General features: G+C 37.7%; 1 protein-coding gene across 1 annotated transcript in view; it reads right to left on the bottom strand.

Moving 5' to 3' along the window:
* Window positions 1-21,530, bottom strand: part of Spink5 (serine peptidase inhibitor, Kazal type 5) — a 147,586-nt gene that overhangs the window by 9,200 nt on the left and 116,856 nt on the right. Inside the window, exons 18-27 of the mRNA XM_013025493.1 lie at window positions 19,731-19,858; window positions 17,986-18,073; window positions 16,119-16,246; window positions 14,705-14,771; window positions 5,568-5,695; window positions 5,333-5,411; window positions 2,936-3,063; window positions 2,105-2,177; window positions 1,324-1,413; window positions 1,095-1,222 (exon numbers count right to left, since the gene is read on the bottom strand). Of these exons, the coding sequence (XP_012880947.1) occupies window positions 1,095-1,222; window positions 1,324-1,413; window positions 2,105-2,177; window positions 2,936-3,063; window positions 5,333-5,411; window positions 5,568-5,695; window positions 14,705-14,771; window positions 16,119-16,246; window positions 17,986-18,073; window positions 19,731-19,858 (1,037 nt within the window). The remainder of the gene's footprint in view (window positions 1-1,094; window positions 1,223-1,323; window positions 1,414-2,104; window positions 2,178-2,935; window positions 3,064-5,332; window positions 5,412-5,567; window positions 5,696-14,704; window positions 14,772-16,118; window positions 16,247-17,985; window positions 18,074-19,730; window positions 19,859-21,530) is intronic.

Genomic DNA, 21,530 nt, shown 5'->3' on the forward strand with positions numbered 1-21,530 from the left:
GATTTAATAAAATAAGCCCTGAAAACATTCAATCAAAAAGTAACCCTGATAAGATGTTCAGAAAAGCACACATGTAGTCTTATTATCCCATCCACTTGGGAGGTATAGCTCGTGGAAGACCAGCTTGGACCTTGAACAAGACCTACTTTTCTGAAAAAAGGAAAAGCTGGTGGTTTATGCCTGTGATCCTAGCTACTCAGGAGGCTGAGATTTGGAGAATGAAGGCTCAAAGGCAGCAAGGGGAGATCGTTCTGTGAGATCATAAATGTGTGATCTTAAACCTGTGCTCAAAGTCCTGAGTTTGAATTTCCTAGAAACAGGAACAGTACCCCATGAAAAGTTCTATCAATGTTACTCGTACCTTCGCAGTGCTTTTTCACAACTACTACCCACTATGATCACTATCATCATAATCAGCATTACCATTATCATCACTATATGCTCTGCTCTTCTGCTCTTGTAATTTGGCTATACATTAGAACAATTCCTTAAAATTTCTCAGCAGCAACTTCTGAAAGACAAATCTTTGAGCCCTAGAAATATATTTTGGAGTAAATATAAGCCAGATGCTGGTGGCTCATGCCTGTAACCTTAGCTCCCCAAGTGACTAATCTCTGAAGATCCAAGAATTTTAATCAGAAGAGACTGGGACACTCATTTCTAATTAATCAGCAAAAAGCCAGAAATAGGAGTATGGTTCACGTGGTAGAACACTAGCCTCGAGCAAAAACAAGCCAAGTGAGAGAGCTGAAGGGACTGAGTTTAAGTCTAAGTAGAGGCACAAAAAAATCATCTATCTTCACAGAAATAAAAAGACTTCTTTATTGCATTTGCTGTTGTGGTAGAATAAAGATTGGTATTTCTTCTTTGATGTGGAAAGTTGATACAAAGTTCAGCTGAGAGCTAGTGAAAGTCCCAGATAGAACCTGCATTCATATCCCTGACTGTGCTAGGTCAGAACACCCACTTAAAGTCCTTGACTACAAAGACTCGCTTTAAGGACTTGATGGATTTGTGAACACGCACATTTACTCCATCAGCACCTCTGAAAGTGCAGCTCCCCTGCAAGCCAAGCCAGAAGGCCTCTTACTCACAAGACAGCTCGGCACTTGTAGCATTTGTTTCTGTAGAACTTTCCATCTGCACCACGCACGGGGTCCATCTCCCGAGTGCAGGCCAGCTGGTTGTTCTTTACATACTTCCGGAAGTCTTGGCACTCATCCTAGAAAATGAGACAGGGAAGTGAAGGAGCCCTATACTCTTTGTTGCTTGGCGTTTTATTTTATTTTATTTTTGGCAGACTTGGCTTAGGCTGGGACTCACTGCACTGATCCCGGCAACGGAGGCCAAGGAACTCCCAGACTGTCTAACAAGTGCATCCTCTGCTTCACTTGGAACCTCTCTGCACTGGTCCTGGAGTGTAGAGAAACATAAGACAACCCTTGGGTGACCCTCCTTATCCACCTCTCCATTCACTCATCATTGCTTTTTCCCCTATTTTCCAGATGAGGTGTGCTCTTAACCCAAGGAGGATCTCAGGCGATCTAACTCTATAAATGTGACATCACTGTTAAAATAACTGCTGGAAGAGGTCTTCGTGGTGGTCTGGAAAAGCAAATAGAAAAGGCAGCGTGACCCATGCAACACTATTGATTCACTGATTCTGAAAATCATCTGGAGAGAAAAGAAAAGAGACATCAAGGAGGAGAGCCAAACAGATGCTTGAGATTAGTTTATGTTACCTGGATGATTAGAATCAACATCAACAAGTTACCTAAAGCCTCATGCCACATTTAATGTGTCAGAAATGAGCATGCAGTTGAGATGGAAATGATTTGTACACTCTAGTTTCAATCCAAATCTGTCCCAAATCAGAAAGATTGAAGCGATTATTGACACACATTGTGGCAGAATTCTCTGTGATTTTTTTTAAAAAGCATCAAGCCCCAAACCAGAAGAATAAAATAGTCTTATTATAACCCAACGTGATCATGTGGGCAAAATCAATTTTCTTTCAAGTAAAATAATTACAATTTTTGTTATCTAAACACCAGAGAAGAAAGCCATGTTTGGGAAAGAGAACAATAAAAGGTTAAGCAATAACCTTTGCGTCATTTGAAGGTTTGGACCTTGACTTTTCTTCATCATTCTTTTTTCTTTCATTGGCTTCTCGCTGGCTGCAAAATACAAAGTTGCAGCATAATTTTTCTAGAACTTTCATTGGACTGCCTTTCAACCAAATAACTTTTTTCTCATTTTAAGGGAGAACAAATCAAGTACTAGTTCACATGTCTAAAAAAAAATCTATTTGTTTTTGAAAAGTTAATTACTTCTAATCATTGGAGTTTTCATTTGAGACCATGTTCTCAACTTTCACTGACTCATTTAATGGACTGTTATCCACTATCTTAGTGTTCTAAAAAGCTATTGTTTTTGTTTGCCTTAATAGAATACACTTATTCTACTCACTATCTAGAGAATTATTTCATTTCTTTTTCTCTACTTTTCAAATTAAATTATAAGTACACACCTCATTTTGGTTATTCCTTATAGTTACTGTGTTCTAAAGCTTATTCATTCTTAAGAAGTATGATCACTTTATAATTCTTTTATAGATCAGAGGAGCCAGGCTGCACAAGATTGAGGTTCTCAGGTCATTCTCTGAGAGCCTTTTCTTTAACAGTCAGTGATTCTATCATAAATGAAATAATTGTCATTTTCCTAACTCAGGGTCACTGGTATGGTTCTCATGGCACAGTTAATTAATTAATTAATTAATTAATTAATTAATTTTGGTCAAAGCACTTTGGAAACTAACTGCATAAAAGAGACTGATCTTTATGTGTGTACTCAAGTCTTAAGGTTTAACTGACAGGAGTTCTTTCCTGGCAAATAGGCACAACATATGAGACTAGAGACAAGCCTGTTCACGTACAAGACACTCTGGCACATGGCACACTTGTTCACATGCATCTTTCCATATGGGCCTCGAACAGGATCATTTTCTCGGGTGCAGACCAGCTTTCCATCTCTCTGCTTGCTCCGGAATTCATGGCACACATCCTGCCAATAGAAGCAAAATCAGACTTTACCATACTAGTCTAGTGTTCTCCACTGGAAAGCATGTTTTGTTTGATAGATAAGAACTCATCACACTTGAGAAAAAGGGATTTCAAATTTTAAAGACTCTTTGTCTGGCTTGGTGCCTTTTACCACTACCTAAGGCAGTCCTCTGCTTTAAAGACAATTTTTTTTATTCCAGTGTTGGAATTGAACCTTGGTCCTCAGGTCTGCTAGGCAAGCACTCAACTACTTCGTCCATGTTGTCAGTCCTTTTTGTTTCTATTCTGGTTTTAAGACAGTCTAGTAAAGTTTGTCCAGGCTGGCCTCCAACTCATGATCCTCCTGCTTCTGCCTCCTGAGTAGCTGAGACTGCAACTGTGTACAATCATGTTAGACTATATTTTTAACATCTTATACATTATTCTGTCAGGCTGGGGCTTAAATTTGTCTCCTCACGATTCATTACTGCACAATCAATAAGTCTAAGTTGAGTGAAAAAGAAAGCAAAAAACTAAAAACATTCCTATGGCTATACATACAAACAAAAGCCCAGAGCATCAATTTCTAAAAATGAAAGTGTTGCATGCATATTACATGCTAGGGTCCAGGGGATCACCCCTGTAATCCTAATTATTTGAGAGGCTAAGATTGGGACAGTCAAGGTTTGAGGTGAGCCCTGAGACAAACACATTTATGAGATCCTTTCTCAATCAAGAGCTAGGAATGGTGGTACATGCCTATTATCCTAGTTATGAAGAGAAGATCAACAGGCAGGTTAAAGTCCAGTTGGTGCCAAGGAAGGAAGGAAGGAAGGAAGAAAGGAAGGAAGGAAGGAAGGAAAATAGGAAGGAAGGAAGGAAGGTAGTAGAAATGAAGAGAAAGAAAAACAAAAACAAAAAAGAGAGAAAATGAACTAAAACAACAGACTTGCTCTTTTGTTCATGAAAAATAAAAAGTTGAAAAGAGAAGCCAGTAGAACTGATTCCAGGATGCGTGGCTTCCATTGAAATCTTTGAGATTTATAGAAGTCTCTTCAATTTCGTTTAACCCCAAAGTGACAGAGTAGTGATATGGAAATGCTCTCTTAAAAACTCTGTTACCGTCCTAAGTTGCAGTTATCCTTCTTTCATTAAATCATTCTATCTACAAACAATTCTAGGCCTGCTTTATCTGATACATTTTTAAGTCTCTGGAATTGAATTGTTTCACAGCTATCATTTTCAAAAATAGCTAGAACTGTTTTCAATTCCAGGTACTCACAATTTTATGTGCATGTTAATAATGGTACAAGCTGGATGTTAGTGACTCATGCCTAATTATTTAGGAGGCTGAGATCTGAGAATTGTGGTCTAGAGCAAGCTGGGCAGACAAATCCTTGAGAATCTGATCTCCAATTAACCTGCAAAAAGCATAAGGTAGAGCCATGGCTCAAGTGGCAGACTGACAGATGTGATGAAAAGTCAAGTGAGAACACAAGGCCCTGAGTTCAAGACCCAGTACTGTCAAAATAACAGCAATAATAAAATAATAGTAATGATACCTATCTGCAGTGCAAACCTTGTTTTCAAAAATTAGGTAACATGTTCTACTTATTTCTTATGTGTAGTTATAGTTCCTTGAATTTTTCTCAGTTGTAAAATTGAAACAGGCCATAAGATAGAGTTTTGAGAATGTTTAACTGTGATAAGATGTAAAGCTTGTTTTCCTTTGCGTGTATAGGTAAAATCATGACATTTTTTTACATATACCCAAAATACCAATATTTCTATCTATTTATAAATATAGCTACAGTTTTACTTTTCTAGCTGGAGTCTATGGTGCTATGTAATATTCTGTTATTTTATTAAGTACTACTGATAAAGCCCCAAACTGAACACTAGAGGGTAGTAAAATGCCAGGGCTAAAATTTTTGTCATTTGCTTCCTTTTGTGTACTTTTGGTATTTACTTATTGATGTGTTTTTAAAACCTCAGGAATTCAATTATTCACTGAACAAAGAGTCAAAATAACTCAACACTTATCAATGGTGCTATAAATTAGAGTTGCTCTGAAGTCATTGAATGGTGTATTTTTAGTTTGTAAGAGATAGTCATGTTTGTTTTCTCTTTTCCTTTTTATTTCATTTTTTTAAACCATTATACCCCCATCAATTAGGAGAGAGCAAGTATTCCAAAAAACAAAACAAAAAAGCAAAAAAAAAATTGCTAAATGAATTCCCTGCACAATGTAGCAGCTAAATTTAGTCACTAATACGAGTAATATCTTTGACCTCCTTGTCATTGCTCCTTTCTCCTGTTGTCCTCTTGGCTTCATCCTCTTTCTTTTTCTTCTCAGCTGCTTCTCGTTCACTAAAGGAAAGGAAGCAAGAGAAAAATTCAACTAAAGTGAATTAATATCTCTTCTATCCCAAGATCTACTTCTAGAACACCTTCCTTTCACTCAAACTGTTAAGAATGGCTACTACACAGTGAGGAATTTCCATTTTGGGAGGGGGGAATACTCACAGCTTATCCTTACACATGGAACACTTATTGACATGAGTCTTGCCATCTGGTCCTCGGACAGGGTCACTTTCTCGAGTGCAGAGAAGATTTCCATTTTTCATTTGGCTTCTAAACTGATCACACACATCCTGGAAAGAAGGAAAGATTGTATTGAAAGTGTCTTTCCATTTTTGTGTTTGCTTACATTTGAACAATCAGCAGATTTGTCATTTCTATCCAAGAGTCACGCAGCCACCTAATCTCACTGTAGTTAGCAGAACTGTGGCCTATGCAACTGTCCCTGTTGTAATTTCGGAGATGTCTATAAATAGGTTTCCTTCTATGTCAGGTGCTACTTATGGTGGCATATAGAATTAAGGTTTCCAATCAGCCATTTGAAGTGAGGATTGTTGAAGGTTGATGTCTTGAGAGACAGACAGAGAAAGACTCAGTTTCAGACTGAGAAAGAATAAGAAAGACTCAAGGGAAAGTGGAAGATGGCAGAGGAGAAGCTGGAGGCTAAACAAGCTCTTGCATAGAAAGCAGTTTTAGTGTTCCAGTGAACAGTCCTAGGCTAGAGAATCACACCAAGTGTGCCATCACAGTATAGAGAGTTTAGCCAGAGAGAAAAAAATCCAGGCAGCTTGGTCAAGACACTTTACAGCGTGTGCAGCAGTGGTGGCCACAGCAGTGGTGGCCGCCACATAACAGAGAGAGCCCAGATCAAAGGAGCCAGACACGGTGTGCAAGCAGATTCTACTCACCACCAACAAGAACTGACAAGGAGCAGAAATCTTCATCCTGCTGATTGCAGACCAGGGATGGTCTGGGAACCAAGAGGCTGGAGTGAATACCCCCAAGACATCCTTACTCCTCATGGAGCAGTGGTGGGAAGGTAACCCCTCCCCCCACCAAAGAAGAACTCCATCTTTGATATTGATAAAGACCCCAATTGAGCAGCTAGATCCAACTCAGTCCTTGGAAGAATACAATAGAAGCCATTCAGCAGGTCACAGGAACCTGACCTGACCTGCTGGGCTCAGCTCCACCCTGGGGAAAGTTGCCCTTCCTAGGCAGAGAAGGTCTGCTCCCAGAGGAGTGACTTTCTTCACTGGGTAAACAGAGCCAGAGGCTGGTCTTCCCCACTACAGTCTAGGCAGCATGCCCAGCAGTGTAAGGGGGAAAAGACAAACAATTGAAACTCAGTAATCATAAATCCTGAGAATGGCTCCAGGATGGGCTCTGTGAGTATCTCAGGAGCTAGTACCTCAAGGAAAAGCTACTTATTGCTGATAGGCCTCAGCCCTATCCAGAACCTAGCCTCATCACAGCAGCTCCAAGCTAGAGTAAACAGCCATCTTCCTCTTTTGTGATACTCAAAAGCAAATCTTCCTCCCACTGAACTAGCCTGGGAGGAGGATCTCAATGTCTTGGGTAAGACAGAGCATTTTTCTGCCTGCTCAAACAAACTGACTTAAGAAACTAATCAATACACAGGAAAACCAAACACCACAAGCAAAACAGAGATTCCACCAAGAGATTGGTTACAGACACAGGGGAGATACAAGATCCTACCCCCCCCCACACACACAAATTCAAATAACTTGTTTTACTACCTAATTTTTTAATTTAATTTTTTTCTATTTTTTTCATAATTTTTTCTTTAGGTGTGTGTGTGTGTGTGTGTGTGTGTGTGTGTGTGTGTTTAACTTTTGGTCCTTTTGTTTTGTGTGACTTAATTGACGTTCTTCTCATCCCCAGATACATGCCTGTCATCAATTATTAGACCTTATCCTTCATTGTGTACATAATTCAGAAATTGATTGCTGAGTGCACAACCTCTTAGACTTAACTTTTTAATAGTACTATTATTTCTTTATACCTATATAATTTTTAAGTACTCCATTTTTAAATTTTTTATTTTTTATTTTTTCATTATTTCTTTTTATTTCTCTCCTCCTCTCATCCTATCCTTTTCTTCTATCAGTATTATTTCTTTATTTTTACATAATTTTTAAGTGTTTCATTTTTAAATTTAAATGTTTGTTTTTCATTTTTTTCTTTATCTCCTTTCATTCTGTTCTATTCATTTCCTCTCTGAGATTAGGACTGGTTAAATTCACTCTTTCCATTTACCTCTCCACATTCCTCTAATCCTATTTTAACCCACAATTCTCCCTGAACCTATTAATTTCTGGTCTGCTGAATGCCATTTTGATGTTCTTAGGCTATAAATTCATAGTTGTTTAATGTTGAATAGATTGTATGTGTTGAACTAGCTTGTATCTGCAGCCATTTTGACTGTGCAACTACAGGACTCTGGTTGATGCTTGCCTTAAAATAGTGTTCTAGCACAAAATTGGTGTTACTTTTCAACCAATGGGCAGAACAAGCCGGAGAAACACAAGAAAAATGGCAAGTCACGGTATCTCAACTCCCACTCATGATAACCAGGTGACAGAACAATTAATGAATAATCCAGAGGAGAGTTCCCAAAAATCTCTACAAACACTACTCGTAAACATGGTGAGTGAAAAGATTGAAAACCTGCAAAGGACTCAGTGTGAGTGTGATAGGGAGTAAGACAAGGCTAACCAAAGATTAATACAGGAATATCGTGAGCATGAGGAAGCTAATCAAAGATTAATACTGGAATTGTGTGAGCAGGCTGAGAACAGTTAAAGAGTAATACAGGCATTGCATGAACAGGCTGAGAACAGTCAAGGAGAAGTACAGGAATTGTGTGAGGGTGAGGAAGCTAATCAAAGAGTAATACAGTAATTGTGTGAACAGGATGAAAATAGACAAAGATCAATAGAGGCATTCGTAGAATCCATAAACAGACATGTGAAGGAATCCAGGGAGACCACAAAGGGAATGCTGAATGGAGCCCATTAGAAGGAAAGGGAGTACAAGGAAACCATAACCGATCAACCAAGGGATTTGAGAATAAACACTGAACACCAAATTAAGGAAGTAAAGAAGTCCATACAAGATCTAAAACAAAGCCCCAACAAAGAATTTGAGGCCATCAAAGCCTACCAATTAGAAGGAAAGGAAATAAAAAAAACAAAGTAGACAGTCTAGACAGTAGTATAGACCATGCAGAAGATCGAAACTCTGGGATTGAAGACAGCCTAGATATACCGAGAAAGAACATACAACTATCCAAGATAAATCTAAGAAATATGATAGATCTATTCAACATTTAGAAGACACCATCAAAAGACCTAATCTGAGGATAATGGGTATAGATGAGTACCTAGAGACAGAAGTTAACAGTCTAGGAAATTTATTTAGCAGGATCCTAACAGAGATCTTTCATACATGCAAAAAGATAGGCATATTCAATTACAAGAAGCTTTTAGAGCCCCAAATATACCAGACCAGAACAGGACATCCCATTGTCATATTATAATCTGCACAGGATCAACTCAGGCCAAGGAAGGATCCTTAAAGCTGTCAAGGAGAAAAGATCAATCACCTATAATGGGAAACCTATTAGAATCACCTCAGCAGAGGTGATTTCTCAGCAGAGACAATTAAAGCAAGAAGAGCCTGGAATGATGTATGCCATGCCCTAAAGACAAACAACTATCATCGAAGAATACTGTACTCAGCTAAACTCCCCTTCATAATGGCAGGCCAAATAAAAACTTTCTATAGCAAAGAAAAACTGCAACAATATATCTTCACCAAACCAGCCCTACAAAAGATACTTAAAGATATCCTATACACCCAAACTGAGAATCCAAGAACTATAGGAAGAACCGAGTTGTCACAGCCCCCAAGAAGATGGATAACATGGCAGGAACTACCAAACACTTCTTAATCCTAACTCTCCAATTAAGTGACACAAAACTGTCTAGTTCGATTAAAAAGCAAGATCCTTCTATGTGCTGCCTTCAAAAGTCACACCTTTCCCATAAAAACAAACATATTCTGAAAGTGAAAGGCTGGAACAAAATATACCAAGCAAATGGCCCCCATAAACAGGTGGGAGTTGCAATCCTAATATCAGATAAAATAAACTTCAAATTAAAATTAGTGAGAAGAGATTAAGAAGGTTGCTATATACTAATTAAGGGATCTCTCCTTCAGGAGGATATTGCAATTCTAAGTATCTATTCATCAAACAATGGAGCACCCAAATTTATCCAAGAAACACTATTTTCCCTCAAAGCTCACATAGATCCAAAGACATTAGTTGTTGGGGATGTTGACACATGACTATCCCCACTAGAAAGATAATCCCAGCAAAAACTCAACAGAGATACTGCAGATCTAGTCAACTGCATAGATCAACTAGATTTAATAGACATCTACTGAATATTTCACCCAGCAGCATCAGAATACATGTTCTTCTCAGCAGCACATGGAATATTTTCCAAAATAAACCACATTTTAGGTCACAAGGCAAAGTTGTCCAAATTCAGAAACATTGAAGTTATGCCCTACACTCTCTCAGACCACAAGTGAATAAAATTAGAACTCAACACCAAAAGCCATCAAGGAAAGTCTTGTAACACATGGAGGCTGAACAACACACTGTTGAATCACCAGTGGGTCATGGAAGAGATTAGAAAGGAAATTCAAATGTGCATGATATTCAACAAAAATGAACACATAAATTACCAGCTCCTCTGGGACACAGCAAAGGCAGTACTCAGAACCAAGTTTATAGCTCTGAGTTCCTACATCGACAAATTGGAGAGATCTGAAACTTACAATTTAATGACACATCTGAAGCTCCTTGAAAAAGAGCAGCAAGCTAAGCCCCAATACAGTAGACAGAAAGAAGTTATTAAAATTAAATCACAATTAAATGAATTAGAATCCAAATAGAAAGAGTTGGTTCTTTGAAAAAATTTACAAAAATGACAGACCCTTAGCAAATCTTATCAGAAAAAGAAGAGAGCACACCTAAAGAAACAAATTCAGAGATGAGAATGGAAACATCACCACAGAAACAACCAAGATTCAGAACATTATAAGGGAATACTTCTCAAACTTTTATGTTATTAAGTTTGAGACTCTGGAAGAAATTGACAATTTCCTTGCAAATATCCACATGCCGAAACTAACCAAGATGAGTTAAACCAACTTAAAAGGCCCATATCAAGCACTGAAATAGAAACAGCAATAAAAGACCTCCCATCAAAGAAAAGCCCAGGACAGGATGGATTTACAGCAGAATTCTACAAGGCCTTCAAAGCAGAACTCATACCAATACTTCTCTAACTCATCAATAAAATTGAAAGAGAAAGTTCACTACTGAACCCTTTCTATGAAGTCATCATAACCCTCATCCCAAAACCAGGCAGGGACTCTGAAAGAAAGAGAACTATAGACCCATTTCTTTGATGAATATTGATGCAAAACTTCTCAACAAAATCTTTGCCAATTGACTTCAACAATTCATCAAAAAATGATACACTGAAATCAAACAGGATTCATTTCAGGGATGCAAACCTGGTTCAATATACACAAATCAATTAACATAATTCATCACATCAACAGCAGCAAGGATAAGAACCACATGGTTATCTCAATATTGCAGAAAAGACAAGATCCAACACCCCTTTATGATGAAGGCTCTGGAAAAACTAGGAATCCAGGGAACATTCCTCAATGCAATAAAGGCTGTATATGGCAAACCTACAGCCAGCATTATACTTAATGGTGAAAACCTAAAGCCATTTCCTCTTAACTCAGGAACGAGATAAAGATGTGCAGTCTGTCCACTTCTCTTCAATCTAGTATTAGAATGCCTAGCTACAGCAATAAGACAAGATGCAAAAATAAAGGGGATCCAAATATGGAAATATGAAGTAAAACTCTCCCTGTTTGCAGATGACATGATCTTGTATTTAAAGAATCCCATGGACTCCATTCCCAAATTACTCAAGCTGATTTGAAACTTTGGCAAAGTAGCTGGGTATAAAATTAACCCTCAAAAATCAATGGCTTTTCTGTATGCCAACAATGAGAAGAGCACGGCTGAAATCAGGAAAGCAACTTCTTTTGTAATAGCCCCACACACAAAAAACTACCTAGGAATTAACTTAACCAAAGAAGTGAAGGACCTCTGTGATGAAAACTTTAAAAACCTGATAAAGGAAATCAAAGTAGAACTTAGGAAGTGGAAAAACCTCCCATGCTCCTGGATTGGGAAGGATTAACATCATAAAAATGGCAATACTTCCCAAGGCTATCTACAAATTCAATGCAGTACCTATCAATATTCCAACCTTATTTTTCAATGAATTAGAAGAAGCAATCCAAAAATTGACATGGAACAATAAAAGAACTGGAATATCAAAAACAATCCTTAACAGAAAGAATAGTGCTGGAGGAATATCAATACCAAATTTCAAACTACCAAGCCATAGTAATCAAAACAGCTTGGTACTGGCACAAGATCAGACCTGAGGACCAATGGAATAGAATTGAAAACCCAGAAATTATTCTACAGACCTATAGCCACCTAATCTTTGATAAGGGAGCTAAAAACATAGAATGGAAGAAAGACAGCTTCTTCAGTAAATGGTGCTAGCAAAACTGGTTAATTACCAGTAGAAAACTAAAGCTAGGTCTGTATATATCACCCTGAACCAGAATGAACTCCAAATGAATCAAAGACCTCGGAGTCAAAGCAGACACCCTGAAAACATTACAGGAAGGAACAGGAGAAACCCTAGGTCTCCTTGGCACATGCCAAAATTTTCTTTTCTTTCTTTTTTTTTTTTTGTTGTTTTTTGGGTCCGGTCATGGGGCCTGAACTCTGGGCCTGGGCACTGTCCCTCAGCTCTTCAGCTCAAGGCTAGTGCTCTACCACTTGAGCCACAGCACCACTTCTGGCTTTTTTCTTTTTGCTTCTGTGGTGCTGAGGAATCGAACCCAGGGCCTCAGGCATGCAAGGCCCCAAATTTTCTTAATAGAGACCCAGAATCACAACAAATCAAAGAAAGGTTGGAGAAATGGGATTGCATGAAGCTTCAGAAATTCTGCATGGCAAAGTACATAGCTAGCAAGATCAATAGAAAGCCCATGGGTTGGGAGAAGACTTTCACTAGCCATACAACAGATAAGGGTCTTATATCTAAAATATATTTGGAACTCAAAAAATTAATTCCCACACTAACAAATGCTCAAATAAACAACTGCCCGATAAATAAGTGGGCTAAAGACTTTTAAAGAGAAACTTCTCTGAAGAAGAAATAAGAATGGCCAATAAACATATGAAGAAATGCTCCGTCTTCCTAGCCATAAAAGAAATGAAAATCAAAACAACATTAAGATACCACCTCACCCCAGTTAGAATGGCTAAAATTAAGAATAACAACAGATGTTGGAGGGGATGTGGCCAGAAGGGAACCCTACTGCATTGTTTGTGGGAGTGTAAACTTGTTCAACCACTTTGGAAAGCAGTATGGAGTTTTCTCAAAGACTCAACATACAGTTCCATTATGACCCAGAAATCCCACTTTTGGGTATTTACCCAAATGATCACAAACAAGACCGTACCAAAGTATCAGCACAACTATGTGTATTGCAGAATTATTTATCATAGCTAAGATATGGAACCAACCCAAATGCCCCTCAGTAGATGAGTGGATCAAGAAAATGTGTTACACACACACACACACACATACACACACACACACACACACACACACACACACACACACACACACACAATGGAATTCTATGCCTCCATCGGAAAGAATGACATTGCCCCATTTGTTAGGAAATGAAAAGACTCCAAAAATTTATATTAAGTGAAGTAAGCCAGGCCCAAAGAAACATAGGTTCACTGGTTTCCCTTATTTACAATAACTAGTATATGTCTGGGACACGCAGAAAAGTCAAAAGTTATGTACATATGACCATATAAGATGATGTTAAGTGAAATGAACCCTAAGATAGGGACACAGTGGTTTTTTTTCTTGCTTGCTATTGTTTCTAACGTATTTATAATGTACCATGTGATTTTTTTGTTTTTTTTGTATGTTCCTCCCCCATAGTATAACCCCTGTTTTCACTGTATTTGATGTCGGTGCCCTGCATCTTGTATATATGCCTTTTTAATTTGGCGAGCAGAAGGGGAAAAACAAAATTCTTAAATAGGGATATAGGTTAACCCATTGTAATAGTGTGATACACAAGACACTATGTTGAAAGATGATGTTTACAATTTATGTGTGTGTGGGAATGTAGTTGTGCAGTTGGGAGGGAAGGGATGGTAGGGGAAAAACAAAGGAGGAGGTATGCTTCATAGGAAACGTACTCATTACCTTGCTCATGTAACTGTAACCCCTCTGTACAGTATTTTTATAATAAAAAAGGTACAAAAAAAAAGATTCGACTGGCTTAGATGTGCTATAAACCAATCAATGTCGGCACTTTCCTCAAGTTAGAAAAAGAAAAGAAGTAGATTCCCCCTAGATTCTCCACAAAGGAATGCAATGTTACAAAGAAGTGAAGATGTTAGTCTTAGTGAGACCATTTAGAACATCTTAAGAATATAAATGTAACTTTTAAAACTTTGTGTTATTGTAAATCAGCATTTGCTATTGTTCTTGTATTTGTTATTGCAAGTAGTAACTTGTTAATACGGCAATGGAAAAGTAATATACTTGCAGAACAATGTTTTCTTTAAAATACACGTTTAAAATCGTATTTGAATGCTGGATACTGGTGACACATATCTATAATCCTAGCTTCTCAGTAGGCTGAGATCTGAGGACCCTGGTTTGAATCTAACCCAGACAGCAATGTCCATGAGACTCTTATCTCCAATTAAACATGAAAAAGCTAGAAGGAAGATGTGTTTTAAGTGGTAGAGCACCACTTAAAAAAACTAGCAAGAATGTGAAGTCCCATATTCAAGCTCCAGTAAAGAATTCTTACTTGACCACGCTGTTGAGGAATGAGTTAAACTAGTATTTGTAAAGGTGCTGTATAGGATGTTAAATGAAAATATATCTGATTGGCATTAGAATTTTACACTGAGCCAGCTGGTGCTGTCTCCTGATCTTCTAAGGGAAAAATCTCAACCAATCACATCAACACCCTCTTTCCACGTTTTTTCCCCCACAGTCAAATATTGACTGACTGATGGGAAGATCATTCTCAAAAGCAAGTTAAGGACTCACTTTTTCTGATCCAGTTCCATTTGATCTTGAGCCTGAATTCTTATTTTTTTCCTCTATTTCTCTTTGCCTGAAAGAGAAAAGGGGCACTAGTCATCTTGTTAGCACTACTCAGGAATACATGTTAACATCCTTTCTTGCAACTAAATCTGTCTCTCCTCAAGAGGGATACCAGTTGTATGAGTCAGACTCAAGTAGAATAGGCCCCTTTGTCACAGAGTACATCAAGTCATGTGTTTACAAAGCTTTTGTTATTTGAGTTCAAATACATCCTTTTATAACTTCTGTCCTTTAGTCTTAACTCACAGGCTTGGAACAAAATAGAGCAAATATACTGAATCTATTGCTACTTGGTATTAATCTTTTAGATATTTAAAGCAAATTTCATCCAGATTCCTCATTCAACTTTTCATCGTGAGATATGAGTGCGAATGTGTCATTAATTCCCCACTCTGGCTTTGTAAGTTTGAGTCAACCTATTATAACATTTATTTCTTAAAGTTAAATATAACATTATTCTTAAAGTCCAAAATAGTCATAAGAGCAATATGAGTAGTGATTTAGGTTTACTCTGGGTGTAATGTCTTGCTTTTGTCATAAATTCATGCCAGTTATCTCTAGATTCTTATGTGCATATCAACTCCCTTGAATGATAGTTAAAAATTCAGATTCACTGATCATCCCACAACTTTATTTATAAGATTTCAATTCTGACATAGTAACCTGATTTTTAACAAGCAAAAGCAGGAAATTCATATATCTCCAGTCCAACACCCAGATATTAAAAACACTTTCAAAATTTCACTTGTTTTCATACAGGACAATTTCTATGTATGCATATATAAATGCCATAGTTCAGAGCATTGAAGCACATTTTACAGCTACACATAGTCTTCAAAGTGATCTAGAACAGTCTCAATTTATAGGTTGTAGGGGTATTAGGCTACTTGCTGTACTGTGGCTGAGTTGGGTCAAAAAGCAATATAATCCAATAAACAGAAAAATAAAATAAAAAATAGAAAATAAATAGAAAAATCTTTAGCCTTTTTATACAGGAAGTGTATCCTGAACCCATGATAAGAAACTAGCACTTTTTAGCCACATTGGGCACTTATTCCAAATGGTCATTTGGATTCACAAAATCTTCCCAGGATTCAGGCACAAGGAAACATATTATCTATTGTGATGGTGTCGAGGGAACCAAAATTATAAGATGAAACTAAGGAGGAATCAGCCACATGACTGGCTACCCTTCTAGGATTCCTACATTTTTAGGAAATGCAAGAGAAAGATGTATAATTTAGTAATGAACAAATGGTGATTTTCATGGAGGAGGTCATAGACTATGAAAATAGCCCTCGATGCAGGAAGGATGTGTGACAATCGTTTAGACATGCCTAATGTGATAAACACTTACAGTAACTCTTTACACATGGCACATTTGTTGTTGTATGATTTCCCATCAGCACCGCGTACGGGGTCACTCTCCCGAGTGCAGCTGAGTTTTCCATTTTTCATATGTTCCCGAAATTCAGCACATTGGTCCTGACAAGGGAGAAGAAGCAAGCCTCTTGAGTTACTTAATCCACTCTATTGCCATGAAGTTTGGTACAGTCTGAACAAGAGAAATTATTGTTTATTTCACCTTATAAGAATTATATCTTCTAAAACTGTGGTTGGAGGGCTACTGTTCACAGAGAGAGGCCAGAATCATCCATATTCTAATTATAAGGGCTCCATTGTTATAGCTCCTAATGCTGCCTTTAAAAATTCACATTGACAAACTACAATGATGACTGGAATTTAGCCCACAGACCAACTCTGTCCTGCTGTTGTCCTGGCATGTAACATTGTATTGAAACACTCATTTATTTAGGTTTTATTTATAACTCCTTTTCCTGCAAAAATGGTGGAAACAAGTAGCAACAATCAATGCCCTATGACATACAATACTCTAGTATTCGCTAAGGTTTTGCTAAAATCTGGTATGAATAAAAGGGAGAAGCACAATGCAGCAGGAAGCACATAGTAATGAGAAAATATCAAGGATAGGCTTTCCTGAATTATGGAGAACAGACATGTACAACCATGTACTTCTTGATGATTCAACCTCCTAAAGTAAGTGAGATGGCCAATAAAGAAGATATAGAGTCCATCAAAGGTATTTCTGAGGCATTTGTTGGATTCAGATGCAAAGAGATGGTATTCATAAATCTCACAAAACTATTTCCACAGGCTCTAAGAGTTATTTTATGTGTAATCCTGTCAGGTTCATGCTATCACATGTTTCAAGATCTATGCTAAACTTGCCTAAATTATTTCCTTTTATCCCCATAGAAGTGCTGAAGAAAGATGAAGTTAGCCTTTATGAAATGTACTTGAAGTGGAAGGGGAAGGATTTCACTCTAATCTGCCCTCACCATCTATGTAGGAAAGATGCCCTAAAAATCTGGGTTCAGCTGGGCACTGGTGGCTCATGCCTGTAATCCTAGCTACTGAGATATGAGGATCACGGTTCAAAGCCAGCCAGGCAGGTAAGTCGGTGAGACTCTTATCTCCAATTAACCACCAGAAAACTGGAAATGGCACTGTGGCTAAAGTGGTAGAGTGCTAACCTTGAGCTGAAGAGCTGAGGGACAGCACTCAGGCTCAGAGTTCAAGCCGCATGACCGACAAAAAATAGTAATATGGCTTCAATTGAGCACTGATGGCCCAAGCTTGTAGTACTAGCTATTCAGGAACTTGAGAACTGAGGATCCTAGATAAAAGCTAGCTCAAGCAGACAAATCTAGGAGACTGATTGCCTATTAACTAATAAACCAATAAAGAGTAGTAGTATGGCTCAAATGAGTGTCAGTCTTGAGTGTAAAAGCCAAACAAGAGCATGAGATCCTTAGTTCAAGCCCTACTACCCAAAAGTGTGTGCACCCCCCACCAAAGAAAACAACAAAAAGAAATAATATTGGCTTCATCCAGAGCAGGAAAGAATAATGAAAGCCAATGAAGAGCACGTGATACTGATGAGAAAGAATAGTGTCATAGGGCTAGATTACCCAAGGAAGGGTATATTATTAATAATTTCCAGCTTGAAGAAGTCAAACAGAGTCCTTAAGAAGCTTCCTTAGCTAATATTTCCCCTACAGCTTCAAAGAAAAGTCCTTTGTTGTTCTAAAAGCCATTCAGATTTATTACAATCTACAGCTCCCTACGGCTCAGGCCATAACAAGTTCCCCTGGCACTGAGTCTGGCCCACTGTGGCTGTAGGATAGGCAAGTTGCTCTCACCTTAGCTTTCCCTCCACCACCATTCAAACCTGCAGCATTTCTCTGATTTTCTTCTTCTTTTCTCTTTCTTTCTTCATCTTCTTTCTTGCTGGAAATTAGAAAGTGGGAAATTGGGAGGAATCGCTTACAGAGAGCAGAGCACATTTCTCTGAGCCTTTCACCACCACTAAATCTACAGTCCCTCTTCTCTCAGAATGAAAAGAATGCGTCATGTGAAGTTCCTGGCCTGGAAAAATTTCTCATTACAGTGGGAGAAAACCAATAAACATGACTACAAACAAGACGAGTGATTAATTAGCATTTCCTGAATGTCCACTGGGTACCTCCTTCTGTGTTTCTTATAAATTCCTCATATTTAAGAAGCATCCTCCCCCAAGAATTACTTTATTTACCAAGCATTATATTCTTCCTGGATTGTCTCCATGGGAAGAAAAATAAAACACTCAAGCCATCTCTATTTCCTCTCTTAAAAAAGCTTACATAGCTGTTGCCAGCAACACTGATTTTTAAGTTACTGGATTACTACAGAACCTCCTTCAACCTCAGGATCTTTAGGAATGAGCCTCTTCTTTCTCTTTTTCATCTTTTTACTGCTAATATGTGGATCTTCCTAGAGAAATGAGGTTTCTGCTACTTCCTTTCATACATGAAAAATTTTAGTAGTTTCTCACTGTATGTAGAATTGATCTCAAAATGCTTGGTTTGGCATTCAGTGTTGGTAAAGATGGTCAGTTCTAATAAACGAATCACATGTTCCTTACTGTAATTGTTTTTTCCTGGTTGTGGGGCTTGAACTCTGGACCTGGGCGCTGTCCCTGAGCTCTTCAGCTCGAGGCGAGCACTCTACCACTTGAGCTACAATGCACTTCCGGTTTTCTAGTGGTTTATTGGAGATAAGAGTCTCAGGGAGTTTCCTGCACAGGCTGGCTTTGAACCGTGATCCTCAGATCTCAGCCTCCTGAGTAGCTAGGATTACAGGCATGGGCCACTGGTGCCTGGCTTATAATTTTCTTAACTGATATCTCACCTATGTCATTGTCTCATCCTTCTTGCCATGATTGTACTTCATCCAGACTGTAAGGTCTAGTTCTAGCTATACTTAGAGCTTTCAATTAGTGGTGACTTCCCCAAGGTTTCATAGCTTCTTACACATGTTATTACCTACCTCTCAATTTCTCTCTTGTACCATATTAGCTTATGTCCAGGTCTAATACTTAGTACATTATCTTTTTCCTGAGAAGGATTTGTTACTCATCTTTTCCTAATCATACATGTTGCACATTTTGGACATTAGACCATTTAGTATTAAATACATCAATACTTTAAATATACTTCCACACTTTGGGTGAAGGAACACTTTTCATTTTCTGAAATGGGATATTAAAAAATAGTTATAGGGGTTAGATTGGTTATAAAACCTGTGCATTTTTCTCCAACTGAGAATTCTAAACTAATCCAGAGAAAATATTCACTTGGGAAAGGAGTTGGTATTTTAACAAGAAAGATGTTATGATTTCTTGGTCAGTTCTACCCCAGAGAACATAATAAGCTGTCATGTATTATCTGTTTATTCCTAGCACAATGAACCTTGGATATTATAAAGAAAATTTCACTTGAAAATTCTTTACAAGGAATTAGATGTTTCTTTTATATACAAGGAAATAAAGAATAAGATACATAACCTGCCTGGTTTTCTGCCTCCCAGCCTCTCCACCCATCAATAAGAGCTTTATTTGTACACTCACAAGACTGTCTTACACATGGCACACTTGTTGCCATGGGTCTTGCCATCTGGGCCACGCACAGGGTCATTTTCTCGTGTGCAGTAAAGATTTCCATTTTGCAAAAGATTCCTAAATTCATCGCATGTATCCTAAAAGAAGGAGATAAGATGAGAATTTGGGTATTTTCTTGGTTTTTAGTTTGTTTGGTTTCTATTAAACACTTCCAAGAGAAAATGGCCTAAGAATTTCTTTGCTAGCTACTGGATCATTCAATTCTTATTAAGAACGTAAGAATTAAATAGAACATTTGTATCTTTTTCTTTGAGAGCTAGCTTCCACATTCAGACTGGAGCGACAATCACAAGCAAATAAGATTCTCTTAATGACTTTGGACCTCTGGGGACTGTCCTTGCTGGGATTTATTGTTTATCTCTAATACATCATAATGAAAGAACATTGCGGTGCCATAGAAAAATAAATGGATCCTATGCTTGAGAAAAACCTCAAAGTTCTATGGTCTAATTCTCCATACTGTGTTTCAATCCCTTTCATCCCAGGTCCTCCAAGAAGGTATCCAAGTTCTGCAGTGATAAGAACTCTATTATCTTATAGATGGTTCATTCTAAAATTTCTACTAGATAACTCCCACAAATTAGCCATAGAGATTCTTTGCAGGGACCTTGGAAAATAACCTTACTAAGTCTCTACATTTAAGGTTTATTTTTCTGGCGTATTAAAAATAGAATGCACACAGCCCTTTTGCAACATGAGAGTTCATCAGATATTTGTAGACAATTTTCTTCTTTGTTTACCATGCCTCCCAATATTCTCTTCCAAGAGCCACAGATTCTCAGAAACATCAGTTGTTAGGTTTATGACATGATCATATAATGTTTCTTATCCCAAGTTCTGTCCTAAGTATAGTCTGATAAGTACTACCCTGTTGAAAGTTCATTTTGTTATTAGTTAGAATCTCAGTTTTGCTATCAAGAGAATTGGGGTGAAGGCTATTGGCTTTGTGTACCTCAAATACCTCATGAGTACAATGGTTAAATTGTGTTATCTATTCAATATGTAATGCAAGTGTTATTTATTCAATATACATGCCAGATTTTTCTGAGAACAAGTAAGCTAGGTGACATATGTGGTGTGTGTGCATATACATGCATGCTAACCTCTAGAAACCATGCAGAATATCAGATGAAGAATTGTGTGTAGAATAGAGAGAGAATAAACAAATCACTTAAACATTCAAATTAGTAATTGGTACCAATTAATATTGAATTTGTGATTTTTCCTAAATTCTTTCTCTTAAGTTGAAATTCAATGAAAATAACTATAATTTCTCCTTCCAGTCAGTTGTGCCTCAGAACTCTCTGCTGATACCTGGTCAGATTTTGTAAAAGAGATTGGCTCATCAATACAAAGTACAATAGATAGCAGCATTGATCTCATATGATAGAGTTTTCTCTTTTAAAGATTCCTTTCATTTAGATACACAATTGTCTTCAATAAAACTGCAATAACTGCATCCCACAGGACTCATATGTGAAATTATTGAGATTCCATGTTCATTTTTTTTGATAGGTATAGAGAAATGGCCACAACCTGTTGTAACAGATCTAGAGTCAGTCCTTTGGCCTCAAGAAAATATTATTTGCATACTGCTTATTTTAAAATCTCTTCCCTACAGGCTACCACTTTTCACTGTATTTGATGTTGGTATAATTTGTGGAGGGGAAGGGAAAAAACAAATTGCTTAAATAGGGATACAGGTGGACCCATTGCACCAATGAGATGTACAGGATGTTATGTTGAAAA

The sequence above is a fragment of the Dipodomys ordii genome, unplaced genomic scaffold (genome assembly GCF_000151885.1).
Source record: "Dipodomys ordii isolate 6190 unplaced genomic scaffold, Dord_2.0 Scaffold85, whole genome shotgun sequence".
Classification (NCBI taxonomy): Eukaryota; Metazoa; Chordata; class Mammalia; order Rodentia; family Heteromyidae; genus Dipodomys; species Dipodomys ordii.